The 15704-nt window shown below is 40.0% G+C and overlaps 1 protein-coding gene across 5 annotated transcripts in view; it reads right to left on the bottom strand.

The window, feature by feature from the left end:
* frmd3 (FERM domain containing 3) overlaps positions 1 to 15704 on the bottom strand; it is an 89781-nt gene that overhangs the window by 56521 nt on the left and 17556 nt on the right. For all 5 annotated transcript variants that reach the window (XM_078170677.1, XM_078170676.1, XM_078170678.1 and 2 more), the window contains exons 2-3: positions 6262 to 6366; positions 2793 to 2835 (exon numbers count right to left, since the gene is read on the bottom strand). In XM_078170677.1, the coding sequence (XP_078026803.1) occupies positions 2793 to 2835; positions 6262 to 6366 (148 nt within the window). The remainder of the gene's footprint in view (positions 1 to 2792; positions 2836 to 6261; positions 6367 to 15704) is intronic.

Below are 15704 nucleotides of genomic sequence, written 5' to 3' on the forward strand. Positions count from 1 at the left end.
TACAGTATTTCCTTCAAACAAAAGGGAGTGTTTGGAACATCAGGGAGGATGAATTTGTCATTACAATATTACTAATTTTGACTGCAAGAATCTTCATGTGATTTGAAGATATTATACTGATAGTAGCCAATAATAATGTCAAAACATCAGCCTATACCTCATTATTATAAGGTTATTATCCCATTAATATCACCATATTACCATATCTTATCCAAATATTGCACTGACATAACAGTTTTGTTGACAGCAGGTTATTATATTGTTATTTTTTTAGTACTTATTTAAACAAAACAAAGACAAATTACACAACTACACTACAGCTCATCATAAACCACTCACATAGACGTATGTTAGTAAAAGGAAGGAAAGAAAAAAATCACAGACACACAAAAAATCAAACCAACAACAAAAACAAACAGCCACAAACAACTAAATTCTGATATATTATCATCCTTCTTCTAAACTTGGCCTTAATCTATTCCATCTTCTTTTATTGTCATTCAATTTCCCCTGCCTTATAGCAATAATGCCTTCTAACATAAAGAAATGTTTTGGGAAAAAAAAGGAAAGAAAGCAATAATGTCAATTACCCTTTTCCTCTTGATAAAAAAAAATAAAATCTTTTTCTGAATAATAAAATAGTATTTAAAATGCTAGGACAACCATTTCTGAATTCACCGAGCATTGTTGTTTGAGGGCACATGGTTAGAGTAACTATTTTGTACCAAAATATTACTAGACTTGCTAAACATGTTTCCTCATTTGTTTTTGGGCCTCTTATAACTTTGCTACATAAATTTCAGTCCAGTGCTACCCAGACATACCTATTGTAAATACCAAGCTATTATTTGGTTATTACTTAATTATTACCTCCTTATTATCAAACTATTACCCCACTATCACCATGTTATTACTGAGCTTAGTGGCTACTGATGAGGTGGGTGTACTGCTAGGTAAATGGGTAGGTTGCCTTGGAGGAAGTGGGTATACTCCTCTAGGCTATATATTCTTATGGCTTTTTGGGCTGACAGGTGGGTATACTGTAAACGGCCAGAAAAAGAAGTGGGAATACCCCCTATACCTGCACATACCCTCCACTACACCACCTGGTGCTACCTAGGCCTATATAAATATATAAAAATAGTGCAGTAAAAAGCTCATCATTTGCCTCCAGAATTTAGTGGAGTAGAAGTTTGAAGTCACATAAAATGGAAATAGCTCAGTACGGCACTTGAGTAAATGTATTTTATTACATTCCAGCATTAGTCAAAGTCAATTGGTAACTTTTTTCTTTCTGATTGGTTACAGAACATAAAAAAGGCGGGTCTTATGTAATAAGAGTCGCGTCAGAACCAAACCTTACAATGGAAAGGAAATCAAACATAAGAGTAGCTGAAAACTGCCATAACAGTCAAAAAACAATGAGTCTATTCTGATTCTAAAGTAGACTTTAGTTTAGGTTTTGTCAGCATGTGCATACTAATCCAAAATAAACTCAAATGTCAACCTGTGAGTGAGATCCGAGAGGACACCAAGCCTGGCTCACAGCACCTACCTAAATTAAAGCCACTGGAAAAGAGTCAAATTTCCTGGTGCCTAGATAAATCTGCATCCTCTCATTGGTGATGGCCAACAACAGTGAGTACACTCTATGTCACATAGCTGCTATAAGCCAAGCGACAACCTCCGAAGCTGCAGAATGAAGCCAATGCGGAAATGCCAAAAACTGCAGTTCCTCTACTGGCCACTAGAGGCTGGCACGAGAAGAGAGTCATTCCCCACAGACCCCCCATGTTAAAATGCTTGACTTTACAGCAGAAATAAATGTGTTTACAGTCTGGTACAAAAAACAGTTTTGGTCTCAACCAGCTAGCAACCAGCGTCAGCTTAACCCAAATATGGTAACTATTCATCACTTGTAAATCCAAGATGGCGACAGACAAAATACCAGATTCAAGGTTTCAAAACAGGAGTCCACAAACCAATTGATGACATCACGGTGGCATTGTCCATTATTTTGATACAGTCTATGGCACAGGCTGACAGCTTAGTGTTAATTAATTTACATAGATGTAAACAACATCATCCCTTCAGTGCACCCAGATCCATGACACATATCACTGGCTAACCTGCACATCAGCTGAAGGCAGCCGGTTTATTTATCTGACAGCTGATTCTTTGTCTCCTGGCTTGCGCTCCTCTGCCATGTCTGTTTATTTCACTTTGTCTGTTAGTTTATTTCCTTTATAGGCCACTTGTCCCCCCAGCAGTTTGTTGTGTCACTTTGTCTGTCTTTATTGGGTCTCTGTTTGTCTTCCTGTGGTGTTGTCTGGCTCTGTCACTACTCATGGCGAGTGGTAATGTGAGCGATGTGTCCTGGGGATAAAGGGGGTGATACGGCCCTAAAACTTATATATGACTACATTTCCCAAATGCTATGTGTTTACTATGAAAAACAAATGTATTTACACTTTTGTAATCACACATAATGAATGTTACATGGAGTAGACTACACGCTGATATCATATTTTTGTTTTAATTTGTTTGAATATCCAGTCACTTTTACACTGCTGTATGTCATGACCCTGAATGTGTCAGAGTCCCTGTGGTGTTGTCTGTTTGTTGCAGAGCCTGACCTCCTCACACTGAAGCAGCTCTCAGGGAAGGGAGGCATCATTACACACACACACACACACACACACACACAGACACAAACACACAGCTCGTTGTTGTGTACATACACACTAATGCAAAACACAGAAAAACACAAAGGGAGCAGAAGTGACACTTACACTTCATCTGCCTCACCACGGGCTTATTGGGCTCCAGCCAGTGCTGACAGAGAGAGGGAGAGAGAAAGGACCAATGTTACCCTAAAATAAGGACACTATTTTAATTTAAAATCAAAAACCTCTTGACGTTTTTGATGAATAATTGAATGACACTTTACTTAAACTCAGCAAATTGAGGCAACTTCAGTGCATTGAAAACAAATTTAAAATTGCATCAGAAAATGACATTTATTTTAATGATTCATTCAATGTTCTTTTTTTGTTTGTTTGTTTTGTAGATTGTCCATAAAAGACCAACATACTGTATGGAGGGCTGACTCTTCTGACCCTGCTGAATGGACTTGACATACGCGCTTATAATACATAACACATACAACATCCTTAATTATGCAACATTAATTGAGCAACATATGTGTGAATAAAAAAAAAAAGTTAAGTCTTTGGACCATAACATAGTCAAGGAAGCAATACTGTATTTTTTTTGCAACGCCAGCATTTCTTCTCGTTATCTGGTTTGATCAACCTCAACATTGGCCGTCTGGCTAACCGGTACTACAAAGCTGGTTATCAACTAGTTAAGTCAGCCCTGGGTTTTCCTATCCAGCCATGAGCGCGTTCATGTGAGAGAGGCAGGGGTGTTGTTTACGAGCGACATCATCAGAACCGTGAATAAGGTAGGCTGCTTCATAGACAGTAAAATGTCTGGTGTGGGATGAAAACAATACTCTCTGATCTTATAACTTAAAATGTAGAAACATTGAAAATACTTTCCAAAAATTCATTGTTGGCCAAGACTTAAATTACCTGCAGGTGTTACTAGTATTACACCTACTTTAGTATGACATTAGTATAGAATATTTTTTGCTATTTAGTTAAATGATGATGATGAATATATCACATAAAATACTTTAAAGTAATGCCAAACTTTTTCTACTACTTAAGCATCAGGTGGAAAGTAGCCTAATTAATGACTGATGACGTCAATTTGACCCAAATGTGGCATTTATGCTAACGTGTGTGAATCATTTTACTAATAAAATATTAGATTTTTTCCTAGTTCTCATCATGTAGGTGTCTCATATCATTTTTTGAGCTGTTGTGAAGGAATTAGCATGTAAAAGTAGCAGTACTATCACTGCAGACCGAAATAAACTTTGCATAAGTTAAAGTCATGTAGTGTTATAAACAATCTCTCGGTTTGTTAGAAGCTCTGTTTTAAAACCAGTGGAAATAGAGCTCTGAAACAATAAAATCATTCTACTAACCCTATAACAGTATATATACTGTCACTCCGGACTTTCGTTGATGGATACTTTTTTCTTCAGTGATCTGATTGGTCAGAGGTTGGGGTGTTGACAGGCTGTGATCCGATACTCTCAAGTTAACCTGCTCCGGAGCAGGTTAACTGTTCAGCATTACAGTAGTTATTATGGTGATTTATCCCAGTAAAAAGACAACCAGCCTCGTAGTACTGAAAACCCAGAGTTAACCCTGAAGCTACCTCTGGAAGTTTCCCAGTACAACAGTCTGACCTGTTGGCCACTGAGCAGTGCCACTGGAACAGTTACTTAGTGGTTAAAGGAATACTTCACTCCTCAAATGATCAATTGTATATAGATCACCATTCTCGGAACCCATCAGCTGTATTTGGCGTCTGACTTCCGGCAGACGGCGATACAGCCTCTGGGGGCAGACCCTCGATTTTTTGGCATTCCGGTTTGATTTGGGCGGAGGAGGCGAATTTCCGTTTCCGACCTCCGTTTATATGTAAGTAAATATGCTGAACCACTGCGATGGATTCAGAGTTTGCAGTGACGCCAATTATGTTCCGCCTCGTTAGTTCACCGCACAGGCCGTTTAACCTGGCAACAACTGCAGCCAGCTCAAACGTGATTGGTCAATATCACACGGACTACAAACAGCCTACAACCGGAAACCAGGGCTCTTCCGCTCTTCTTCCAGAGGCAAGATCTCCGGGGTTTGCCTTTATGTAGAGACTAATAGAACACTAACATAGTTTTTCTCAAAAATTGCTGATGACATGAAGTCGTAATGGACCACGCTTAACAACAGCAAAACTAAATCAAAACATCAACTCTCACACAACTCATGCAGTATAATCCAAGTCTCATTTATCCAGTCGCTATCTCACTAAAACCTCGCTATTTCCAATACTTCTACATACGAGTAACACGACTAGGGGAGCGCATGTTTGAACTCTTGTTCAAACACATGCTTCTCACCAGTCTGTGCGTAAAACATAAGCTACTGTCATTACCTGCATCTCTCTCTCTCTCTCTCTGTCTCATTGTGTCATACGGATTACTGTTAATTTATTATGCTGATCTGTTCTGTACGACATCTATTGCACGTCTGTCCGTCCTGGAAGAGGGATCCCTCCTCAGTTGCTCTTCCTGAGGTTTCTACCGTTTTTTTTTTCCCCGTTAAAGGGTTTTTTTTGGGGAGTTTTTCCTTATCCACTGCGAGGGTCCAAAGGACAGAGGGATGTCGTATGCTGTAAAGCCCTGTGAGGCAAATTGTGATTTGTGATATTGGGCTTTATAAATAAAATTGATTGATTGAAAACTGTTTTCTCCATGTAATCAATAATTTTCTCTGTTTTGAAATTTTTCTGTTGAACGTGGAGGCCTGTGAGATAACAAAGTTTTCTTCATCATGTAACACAGGATGAGTGACAGATACATAAATGATCACTTTGTGGGTGACGTATTCTTATAAGGGCCTCGATCAAGGGCCTCTTGGTGAAGGAAGAAGAGGAGACCTTCCTATACTCCTGAGTGTACACCACTTTCTCAAAATTTCTCCCTCAAATTTAAACGCAAATTGAAAATATGAAGTCCTTTTGTATGTCAGGACATTTTACCCAAATCCATCCAACAACTTCACTGATGCCTTTATTCTATTGTGGGTTTTCTTTACTGCACTCTATTATACTAGCAGCTTTTGTGTCGTAACACCTCTTGCTGATATTTGCTTGTTTGTATTTTTCTCATTCTGCATTTTAAATGCAGCTCGAGGCCGCCTGAGCTTCTGTTGAGACAAAGCGTCTAGTCTCCTCTGTGTGTGGGCTGTTTGAAATATGGAGTCTGATCTTGTTATTATTTGTCACTTGAACTTGTAATACAATGCACTGACTGCCTCCTGATTCATACCCAACAATCCCTTTTTAGCCGTGCTGACTCAGTGCTGCTGTAGTTTTTAGTTTCTTGAGAAATGCTTGAATATATAAAATTTTACAACCTTATCTTGCCTCGAGATAAAATCACTGGAGTGGAACAATATGTCGATTTACTGTTACATCAACCAAACAATTGCTGATTCCAGCTTCTTAAATGCGAAGATTTGCTGTTTTTCTTGTCATTAAAATGACTGACGGATAGTGACAATACTTGTAAGTTGCATCCCCACTACGTTTGGTCGTCCTGCATGATGTGTGTTTGATAGTTACCCTCTGTTTCTCTGGGTCCACATATCGAATACCAAAGTAGTCTTTCTCAAGCAGGTTGTAGTGGTTACACACATGGTCCAACAGGAACTGGCCTTTGGTGTCTCTCTGTAAACACATAAAACACACAAAGCATATTAAAACTTAAAATCTAGGGTGTTATTTTATGATCACTCAGCAGCTGCTGCTTTCATCTAAGATAAATCCCACTCCCAGCTGCATCACTGCACTATAATCACAGTAAACAGTCCTCTCTTGGGTGATATTTCCATGATGCACGTGTTTTTGTATCACAGTAAAACATGTTAATGGAAAGAAATATGTCAGCAACTTTTATGTCTCTTGGCAACAATATCTCCTGCGGTCATATTCCAGAGTCAGCCTGCAAACATGCCAGTAAATAAAGTCCATATGCTGTTCATAAACACCGAGCAGTCACAGAGAGATCAATATTTACTCTGCATTCACCACCTGCTCCTCGGTCAATGTCTACTCATCACATACGGACACACACTGGCATTGTAAAGTGTATGTAGCTGAGCACAAAAAAAACACTTTCACATCTGTGTAAGGTGCGACTATGCATGTGCACACACTCGGGCTGGAGCAATATCTATCTCTAGAAAATTTGAAAAACAAGAAAATAACACTATCAATCTAGAGTGTATAATGAGTATAATCACCTGGGAATGAGAACCGTAATGTTTTTGTTACCTTAAAATGAATCTTTTATATCTCCATAGGGAGTGAGTCCTCATCCATGGATATCACAACCACCATGTTCCTACAGTAGCCCAGAACGGACAAACCAAACACTGGCTCTGGATAGGGCCATTTGTGTTTTCGCCTTGGCCACCGTAGTTAGCAGCTCCTCCACGATGAGAGAATCCCAAAAGATTCTTTAACGTGAAACTTCTTTATTACTTGTTTTGACATTTTGTTTTGGTAAAAACATCTTATATTTCTGAATGCTTGGCTAGCGACCCATCTCTGACATGCCAAACACATCGCAGAAACACTGATTTGTAACGTGAAACTGCTTTGTTCAGTGTTTTTAGCGTTTTAAATCACTGGGACCATTTCTTTTGGAGAAGAGGAGACCTCTGCAGATAATTGGCTCCCAGTAAAAACCTCCGGAACAATTAACACTGAGGGAATTCTAACCGGGAGAAGTTTCAGCTGGTTGCAATCATAGACTGTGTATAATAAAGGATGTAGCTACAGTGACTTTATCCATTGGTTTGTGTTTTGAAGCCTCGAGTTCGGCATTTTGGCCATTGCCATCTTAGTTTTTTGGCGCCAGAAGTGACCATCTATTTTTTTTTATTGTATTTTTTTTTTTATTGATTTTACACACAATAGCCACAACATTTAGTTTCAAGTCCATTCCCCCTTCATATTTGTGGCATATTAAATAAAACACACACACAAAACAAAGACAAACAAACAAGACCCATAACACACTACCCATAAACAAGGGGAAAAAACAGTGATAAAACTACAAAACAAAATCCAAAATAAACTCATAGGATGGGATGATAAAGTTCATGTCTCTCAAGATTGTGCACATATCTATGTATACACATATACATCTTTATCAGTGTTAACATATTCTATTTCCCACTTTCATATTTTTTAACCAAGTTCAGTCCATACTCATGCTAAGTGACCTTATTTAGATGAGAGGGTGGAGATTAGATGGTGACGAGTGAGGGGTGGATCTGACTAACAGATTGAACAACGCCTCACTCAAGTGGCCCCACCCTTAACTATGCAGACCTTTGGGCCGCAATATAATGTAAACAGGTGAGTTATTGAAAAAATTCACCCCCTGTATAGTTAATATGAAGGGGGAGATTAGCTATAGAGACCAAAACTGTTTTTAACAGGCTGTAAACATGTTTATTTCTGCTGTCAAGTTGGGCATTTTAACTCTTTTTTTGGAGTCAGCCTCTAGTGGACACTCAGTGAACAGCAGTTTTTTTCTCAGCCTCAAGGTTACCGCTTGGTTGCAATCTGCAATCCTTACCACTAGATGCCACTAAATCCTTCTAAATCTTACACACTGGACCTTTAACAGGTGCTGCAGTATTTACACAATATTATCATGTGTGTAATTGTAATAATAACACACATGATAATATTTACACAATATTATCATGTGTGTTATTATTACAATTATTAATATCTTACTTTTGATATCATGGTTATCGTCTCACACACACATAAAATCTTTATGTATAAGCATGTGTGTCTAAATACGCTTTCCATTCTCACCTTCCTAACCTATTGACCAAATGTTCAATATTCCTTAGACTTCCATTTTGCCATTTTATATGCAACACAGATCACCTCATGTCTTCAATGTGTGTGTGTTCTATAACTGCTCTACAACCTGCTGATGGAGGTGGATTCTGTGCTCAGTTAAGCAGGACTGATTGATTCAGCAGGAAATTGTTTATTTGCCCTTGTTGTGATTTACCCACCACCGCAGACACACATGAACATAAACATCAACACACACACACAGCCACAGATTTCTCTTTAGCCACATAAGGTCAGTAAAACATGTAAAACCACCAATCAACACTAATGTCAGTATGCCATAAATCCAATGCATGTCTCCATAGCAACTGATCACTTCTTTTACGTATTCACCCTCAGTAACAAGTCTTATCATGGCTGCTTTGTCCCAGATACACGTTAAACTGCAGGAGACAGCTGTCCTGACTGTGTTTGTTGACTGTGAAGCATTTTACACACTTTTTAATGTGCTCAACATGCTTCATGTTTTCTGCTAACAACGTCTCACGTCTTTCTAGTTTACTTGGAGTTGAAATTGATTAAGAATTAGGCAGAGACGCGCCTGACATCCCTGTTATTTTCTCCTTGGTCAAACAGTTGCCACATCAGCAGTGGTTGGTATGTTCTGGTCATTCTCACCGTGCAAGCTAAGGACATCAGCTGGAGTCATTAGCTTTGTTTGCTGATTCTTTGTGCAGACATTTACAGCTGATTCCCACCACAGGGTGAATGATTGACAGCAGCTGACTGTGCATTTGAATGATCGGACACACCAGCACTTGTGCCTGGACGGGCAGTTTGTCACACTGAAGGCCTTGAACCCCAGATGTGCAGTATGTTCAGTCCCACACTCAGCTCAGCATTTACAACAAAAGAGCAATTAACATTTCAAGTAAACTGGAGCCTGGAAATCTTTTTGCTTTGGGAGTATGTCTGCTGTTTTCGGTCTTATTTTCTCTGTCACTTCAGCTGACACCTCCACCATCACCACCATGATTGTCAGGATGTTGGGGAGATTTAACGGAGTTTCCATTTTCCACCTGCTGGCTTCACTCCACCACCAGCAGCGTCTAGACTTCCTGTCCTCTCTTCAATGTTTAATGAAGATGCTTCAAGTCACTGGAGCCTCATCGTCAAAGTCTGTCTTAGTTGCCAACCTCAATAAATATTATTTACTTCCAACTGATCTCCGCCTAATGAAATGAGATCTGAGGTTGTGCCTTTATTTTTCCAGTTTTTCTTTTCTCGGAGTGAGCTGCTGCAACTCTTAAAACCAACTGTTTCTCCTTTATGTTGGATAAAAAGAACATATTCCTTTTGAGGCAGAGCAGCCATGCAATGACTTTGTACGAATAGTATACACGCCGCATATAAATACCAGGCACACAGCATCTAAGCCCTGAAATCAGCACCCTACATGACCCTGTTCATCCACCCTGCAAACAAACGTGAAATCCTGTGCATATGTTTTGTTTGGTAAACACTGCAATCTCTCACCAAGGCAACCTTTTTAAATAAATTTCTTGGTGAGTCATGCTCCATTTCTCAGCAAACAATCTTGTTATGTGCAGTAATTGCAGTATACTGTAGGTGTTGGCAGAACGGACATGAAAAAAAAAAGCAAGATATTTCCTGTAAATGTCACAGCAGCTCAGAAATAGTAAAAACAGAAACAGCACAGTGAGTAGAGACAACATATGTGCCCGACTGTCCACAGTAACAGCATCAACACAGCATATTTATGTTACACACCAAGCAAAGCAGAGCAAACATTATTTCGGTAAATGCACAAAGGACACATTGTTGCAAAGCAGCCAAATATTTCAGGTCAATGCAATGAAGAGGAATTAAAAATGAATAGAGTACGCTGTACACAACACACACAGGGAGCTCATATAGGCTAACCACACAAACACACTACGCAGCACACATTACCATATCAATATTTCATTAAACACCATTCCCAGTTGTTCTACCATCTTTACTGCCAGACACAACCATGATAACAGTTACCATAGTAACCCATTAGTTAGCAACAACAATAATGAGATTAATATTTTCAGTAATGAGTAAGTGATACAATTTACAGTTGCACAATTATTTGCTCCACTGCCTCAACAATTTGAGGGTCAGCTTGTTTGCTGACTTACTGGAAGTGTAAATGAAGGACTGATATCAGACTGCAGTCAAAAGTGTCAGCTAGTCAGCTAGTTCGGGGCTGAAGGTGACAGGAGAAAATACAACTCACAGTAACTCCACTCTAGATTTTTTTGGTGCCAGTTACCAAGTGTTGGAGATATCAGCCATAGAGATGTCTGCCTTCTCCTGAATATAATAGATTTGGATGGCACTTAGCTTGTGGTGCTCAAAGCACCAAAAACATACGTGTGGAAAAACTCAACAGCAATGTCTCTGATTAATCACAATTCTCCACCCCACCTCCATCACCTGCACTCCTGATAAGACCACTCCCCCAAGATTATAATACTTCACCCATCAATATAATATAATATCCCTTGTTTTGGTAAAGATCATCCCTCAGCCACTATTCAAGTGTTCAACTACCCTTTCTGCAATAAAATGTTGAAACGGCTCCCTGGATCATGCGTGTTTGAATGTACACCCCATCATCACATGTTCTATGAGCAAGCAGCAGCATACAATTTTTCCAGAAATCATGACCCAGTTGCTCAAAATAATCCACAGACCTTGTTGTGAGCAGTTTCACGCAAGAATTTTCTGTCTACCGAACTACACCTGCCAACTGTGTCACTGTGCAGAAGGAAGTGTGCATCTACTCATGGACGAGAGGCTCGTGCTCGTGATAGCATGAGATGTAAACGTTAATGGTAACATTAGCTAGCTTAGTGGTGCTAGATGAGCTCGCAGTAGATGCACCATGATGATTTCTGGAAAAAGACACTGCTGTTGAGTTTTTCAAATGTATTTTTTTGGCACTTTGAGCACCTCAAGCCAAGTGACATCTAGTTCCATTATACTGAAGAGAAGGCAGACATCTCTACACCCGATATCTCCAACACTTGGCAACTCTCACCAAAAATAGCACCACAGTTAAGAGAAAAAATATGTATTGTTTGATTCTGTGGTGAACTGTCCCTTTAAGCTAGCTGGTGCCAGTCATTAAATTTTTCAAAAACTGGCTGCTTCTTAGTGTTGTCTTTTTCTATTTCTACATGTGAACACAATATGAGATGCATCGATTTATAATAATAACTAGATACCTGTGTGATAATCTGTCATGTTCACGTGTTTGTGTCCACTTCCTGTTTTATTTTGAAATGTGTTCTCATTGTGTTTCTCATTGTATTTAGTGTTTCTTTTACTTCCTGATTTTTCCTGCCTTTGGTTTGTCTTGTTCCACTCACCTGTGTGTAGTTAGTTATCAGACCTTGTGTATTTAAAGCTCAGTGTTTCCCCCATTCAGTTGCGGGATTGTCATTGTCGCTCTAGTGTGTTCATGGTCTCCAGCCTTTTCCTCATGTTTGATTCCCTGGTTTTTGACTTTGACTTTTTATGGACTTTGCTTTTTGTGTGATTTCCCTCAATGGACTTTTTCTGCCTTCGCTGACTGCCTTCACGTGTATGACCCCTGACCTCCTTAGTAAAGATTTGGAATTGATAAGCTGTTCTTGGTGTTTCGTGTTTTAAGTCCCAGTTTTGTACTAAATCAGTACAACCGAATGTCAAGTTGGCGCCTATTCATTCCAATGGAGACGCTCACCTGGCGCATATCCCAGGTGAGGTGCCATATGAGCCTCGGCTCACAGATGTTGAGATGACATCGCAGATTTTTAAAACACATTCTCGGCTTCAGAAAAAGTTTTATAAATATAAAACCTCCATGAATCAAAAATTTATAATAGAGTCATAACTGATCTTGCTGCAGTTTGAGGTGTCCTGTCAACAGTTTCTCAGACGTCTCTTATAATTGTGGCCTGTGAGTTGCAATACTGCAAGTGACCACTGGGGCTGAGAAACAAAACTGGACAGTAATATAACCACTTACTCTAAATGTAATTGCTTTCTCACTGTGTGATGAGTGGTTGCTTAACTTGCCCATTGCTGCATCCAAAAACATCAACAGCACGGTTCGGTGGATGTCCCAGGTGACCTTTGTTACATCACCACGGAAACAATCAGCTGTCAGTGATCTCAGAGACAACGTGTCCCTATTGGCTGGTTCAGGTTTACTGTTATATCACTGTGACACAAGTAAGCTGTAAATCAAGTGTGTGTCCCTGTGGGTGTAGCTGTGATCGTCTGTGTCTCCATGCTGGCCTGCCTGTGGGGTGTGTGTGTGCAAGTTGGATAAAAATTCAGTTTGTGTGTGTGTGTGTTTGTGTTTGTGTTTGTCTGTCTACATCTCTTCAGGATTTTCGGCTGATCCGTGACAACAGTGTTACTAAGCTGTTAAATCTGAAGAGCAAACAGACAGAGACACACACACACAAATACACGGAGGAGAAAATAGAAGAAACAGAATGAAAACAGCCACGCTGCCAGCCGTTTCTAGCCGGATCATCAAACGACACCTTTCCTCTGTCTGGTTCTCAGGGCAGACACTCGTGGGGAGAAGAGAGGCGGACTGATGCCAAGAGAGAAGACCAGACTAAGTGTGAAGCAGGGCCAAACACGCCGAGAGGCTGAAAGACAGAGTAGGCAAAGACGTAGCTAAAAAAAGGAGTGAATAAAAGAAAGATTGGAAGATTGACTGAGATGAGCTCGGCAGAGAGGAAGAGAGATATAAAGAGTCTATGTCATGTCCAACAAGGGCTGAATACATATTTTATATATCCAAAGGCTGGACATTAAAAATTAACCCGGTCATCCTGTCTCTACATGATCTCACCTAATGACGGCAAAGTGCTCCTCTCTCTGCCTCGCCTGAACACACACAGACACACACATACACGCTTTAACTGTGTAGAGCGTATTCAGTTTAGCAGAAGCAAAGAGCACTTTACGTGTAAGTTCAAATATGTGTGTCTATCCATCCTCTACCATTTTTTCTCCATAAAGCAACCTCCTTAGAGCCAGCTGAGTCCAGACGCACACCGAGCAAAGAAAAACCGGAGACAGAAAATAGAAACCATCAGCATACTGAGTATAAAAACACACAAGGGATCAATTATTTATTCCTGCATCTAAAGCAAATTCACAAAAAACACCAGTTAAACTTGGTAAAAGCTGATAAGTTTTAACCTTCATAGCACACAATCTATCATAATAACTCATGATCGACCTTAACCCCACTTTGTGCGTCATATCATCATGTTAAAAGGTAATAAGTTGAGCTTGTTGGAAGGGCTACCCACTTACAGTCGACCAAAAGTTAGTCGACCAGAAAGGTCATTAGCTGGCAAGATTTGATTGGTCACTTGGTTGCAGAAAAAAAAGTGAAACTCTATTAGGAGCTGCACCTTGTCAAAATAAATTAAAACCTATATGACTGGAATATGTTGGAATTTAATTTGAAAGGACAGACACAGGAAGAGGCCACGCTCAGCAGTCAGACAGGAGTCACGTTACAAACCAATCACAGCCGACAGATATCTTTCCCTTCTTCTGTAAATATTCAGTCTGACAAATACGGAAAAGTTGATCATGTTAGTGCAGGGCTACCCAGAGCTTTACATCTGTCCAAGAGATGATAGGCCTACACACTTATAAACAGCACCTGGAAGAAGATCAGCTGTGCTCTCAGGATTTCAGGTAAATGGGCTATACGACGAGAGCCCGACCTTGTGTTTTGCATGTGTACAGCTCCTAATCTCCAGGGCTGGTACCTGTGGTTATTCCACAGGCTAGTTAATAACATGTTGGACAGGAAATCCAAAGTGTGGGATCATTTTGAGAAGGTGAAGGACGAACCCAAGGTGATATGTAAACTCATCTTCATTGGTCGACTACAAACATGACGTATCATCTGAAACATGTCAGTAGCTACGTGCCCATTAGCCACTTAGCACAATCATTACTGCTTTGCCGACAGCGTCATTAACAGGCGGCTCGCTCAGTGTGTGACGTGCACTTGTAGATTAAAATATAGGCCTAAATTAATGAAGGTTCATTAGTACGGTTTTGTATTTCTCTGTAATGTAGCACAGTGTTAACCAAGATGATCTGAGTTCAAGGTCTGAGAAAGAATAGTATCAGTAACATTACTGATACTATTCTTTCTCAGACCTTGAACTCAATAATAATAATTAAAGTAACATCAGAAACATGTGGGCAACTAGTCGACTAATGGCCCTAAATGACTGTGTTTACAAGGTCTTTAGTATCCCGGTTTTGAGGCTTATCCCGGCTTTGAGCATATCCGGGATATGATGTTTACATGGAACACAGAGAAACCCGGTTATTCATATCCCTGTATACATGATAAATACCAGTAACCCGTTTTCTGATCACTGCATCCTATCTGCGCAGGCGTGTGTTTTGTCTTTTACGTCTTTTGTTTACAACAGATTGAGCGGGAAATGTGATATATTTATTATATTTAGAAGTAAGACAAAAATGAGACCTCTGTGGCTTCTAGCGGGCTTAGCGTTAGTAAATACTCACGTCGCATTACAGCTATGGCTCATCCACTTCATCTTCAGCAATGGGAGGAGAGAGCGACAACAAATATTGAATACGTCACCAACTTTGATAGGTATTTGGCTGTCACTGCCACCACGCAGTACAAGGCAACAGTGGATGAAAATACGTAGCCGTGACTGGTGGGATAGGATCGTTCTCATGGAGTTTACAGATTCAGAGTGGAGAGAAAACTTGAGTAGGGCATCCTTCAGCTGGCTGTGTGACGTAGTTGAACCATTCATGAAACCGGGATAAGGCGTATACATGCTCCAGTATCCCGGCTTCTATCGGAGTACTCCAGGTGGCAAAACCAGGTTTCTTGAAACCGGGAAAAGGGCATAACCCGGTTTCTGAATTCGGGATATGGTGTTTACATGTACAAACACAAAAACGGGATACTTAAAAAACCCAATCAAAACCGGGATACTAAAGACCTTGTAAACACAGTCAATGACAACTACAGGTCGACTAGGAAAATTCTTACTTGGGGGCAGCTCAACTTGTTAGCAAACAGTTGCTTACTTACACACCCTGCAGAT

Source organism: Epinephelus lanceolatus, chromosome 9, assembly GCF_041903045.1.
Source record: "Epinephelus lanceolatus isolate andai-2023 chromosome 9, ASM4190304v1, whole genome shotgun sequence".
Lineage (NCBI taxonomy): Eukaryota > Metazoa > Chordata > Actinopteri > Perciformes > Serranidae > Epinephelus > Epinephelus lanceolatus.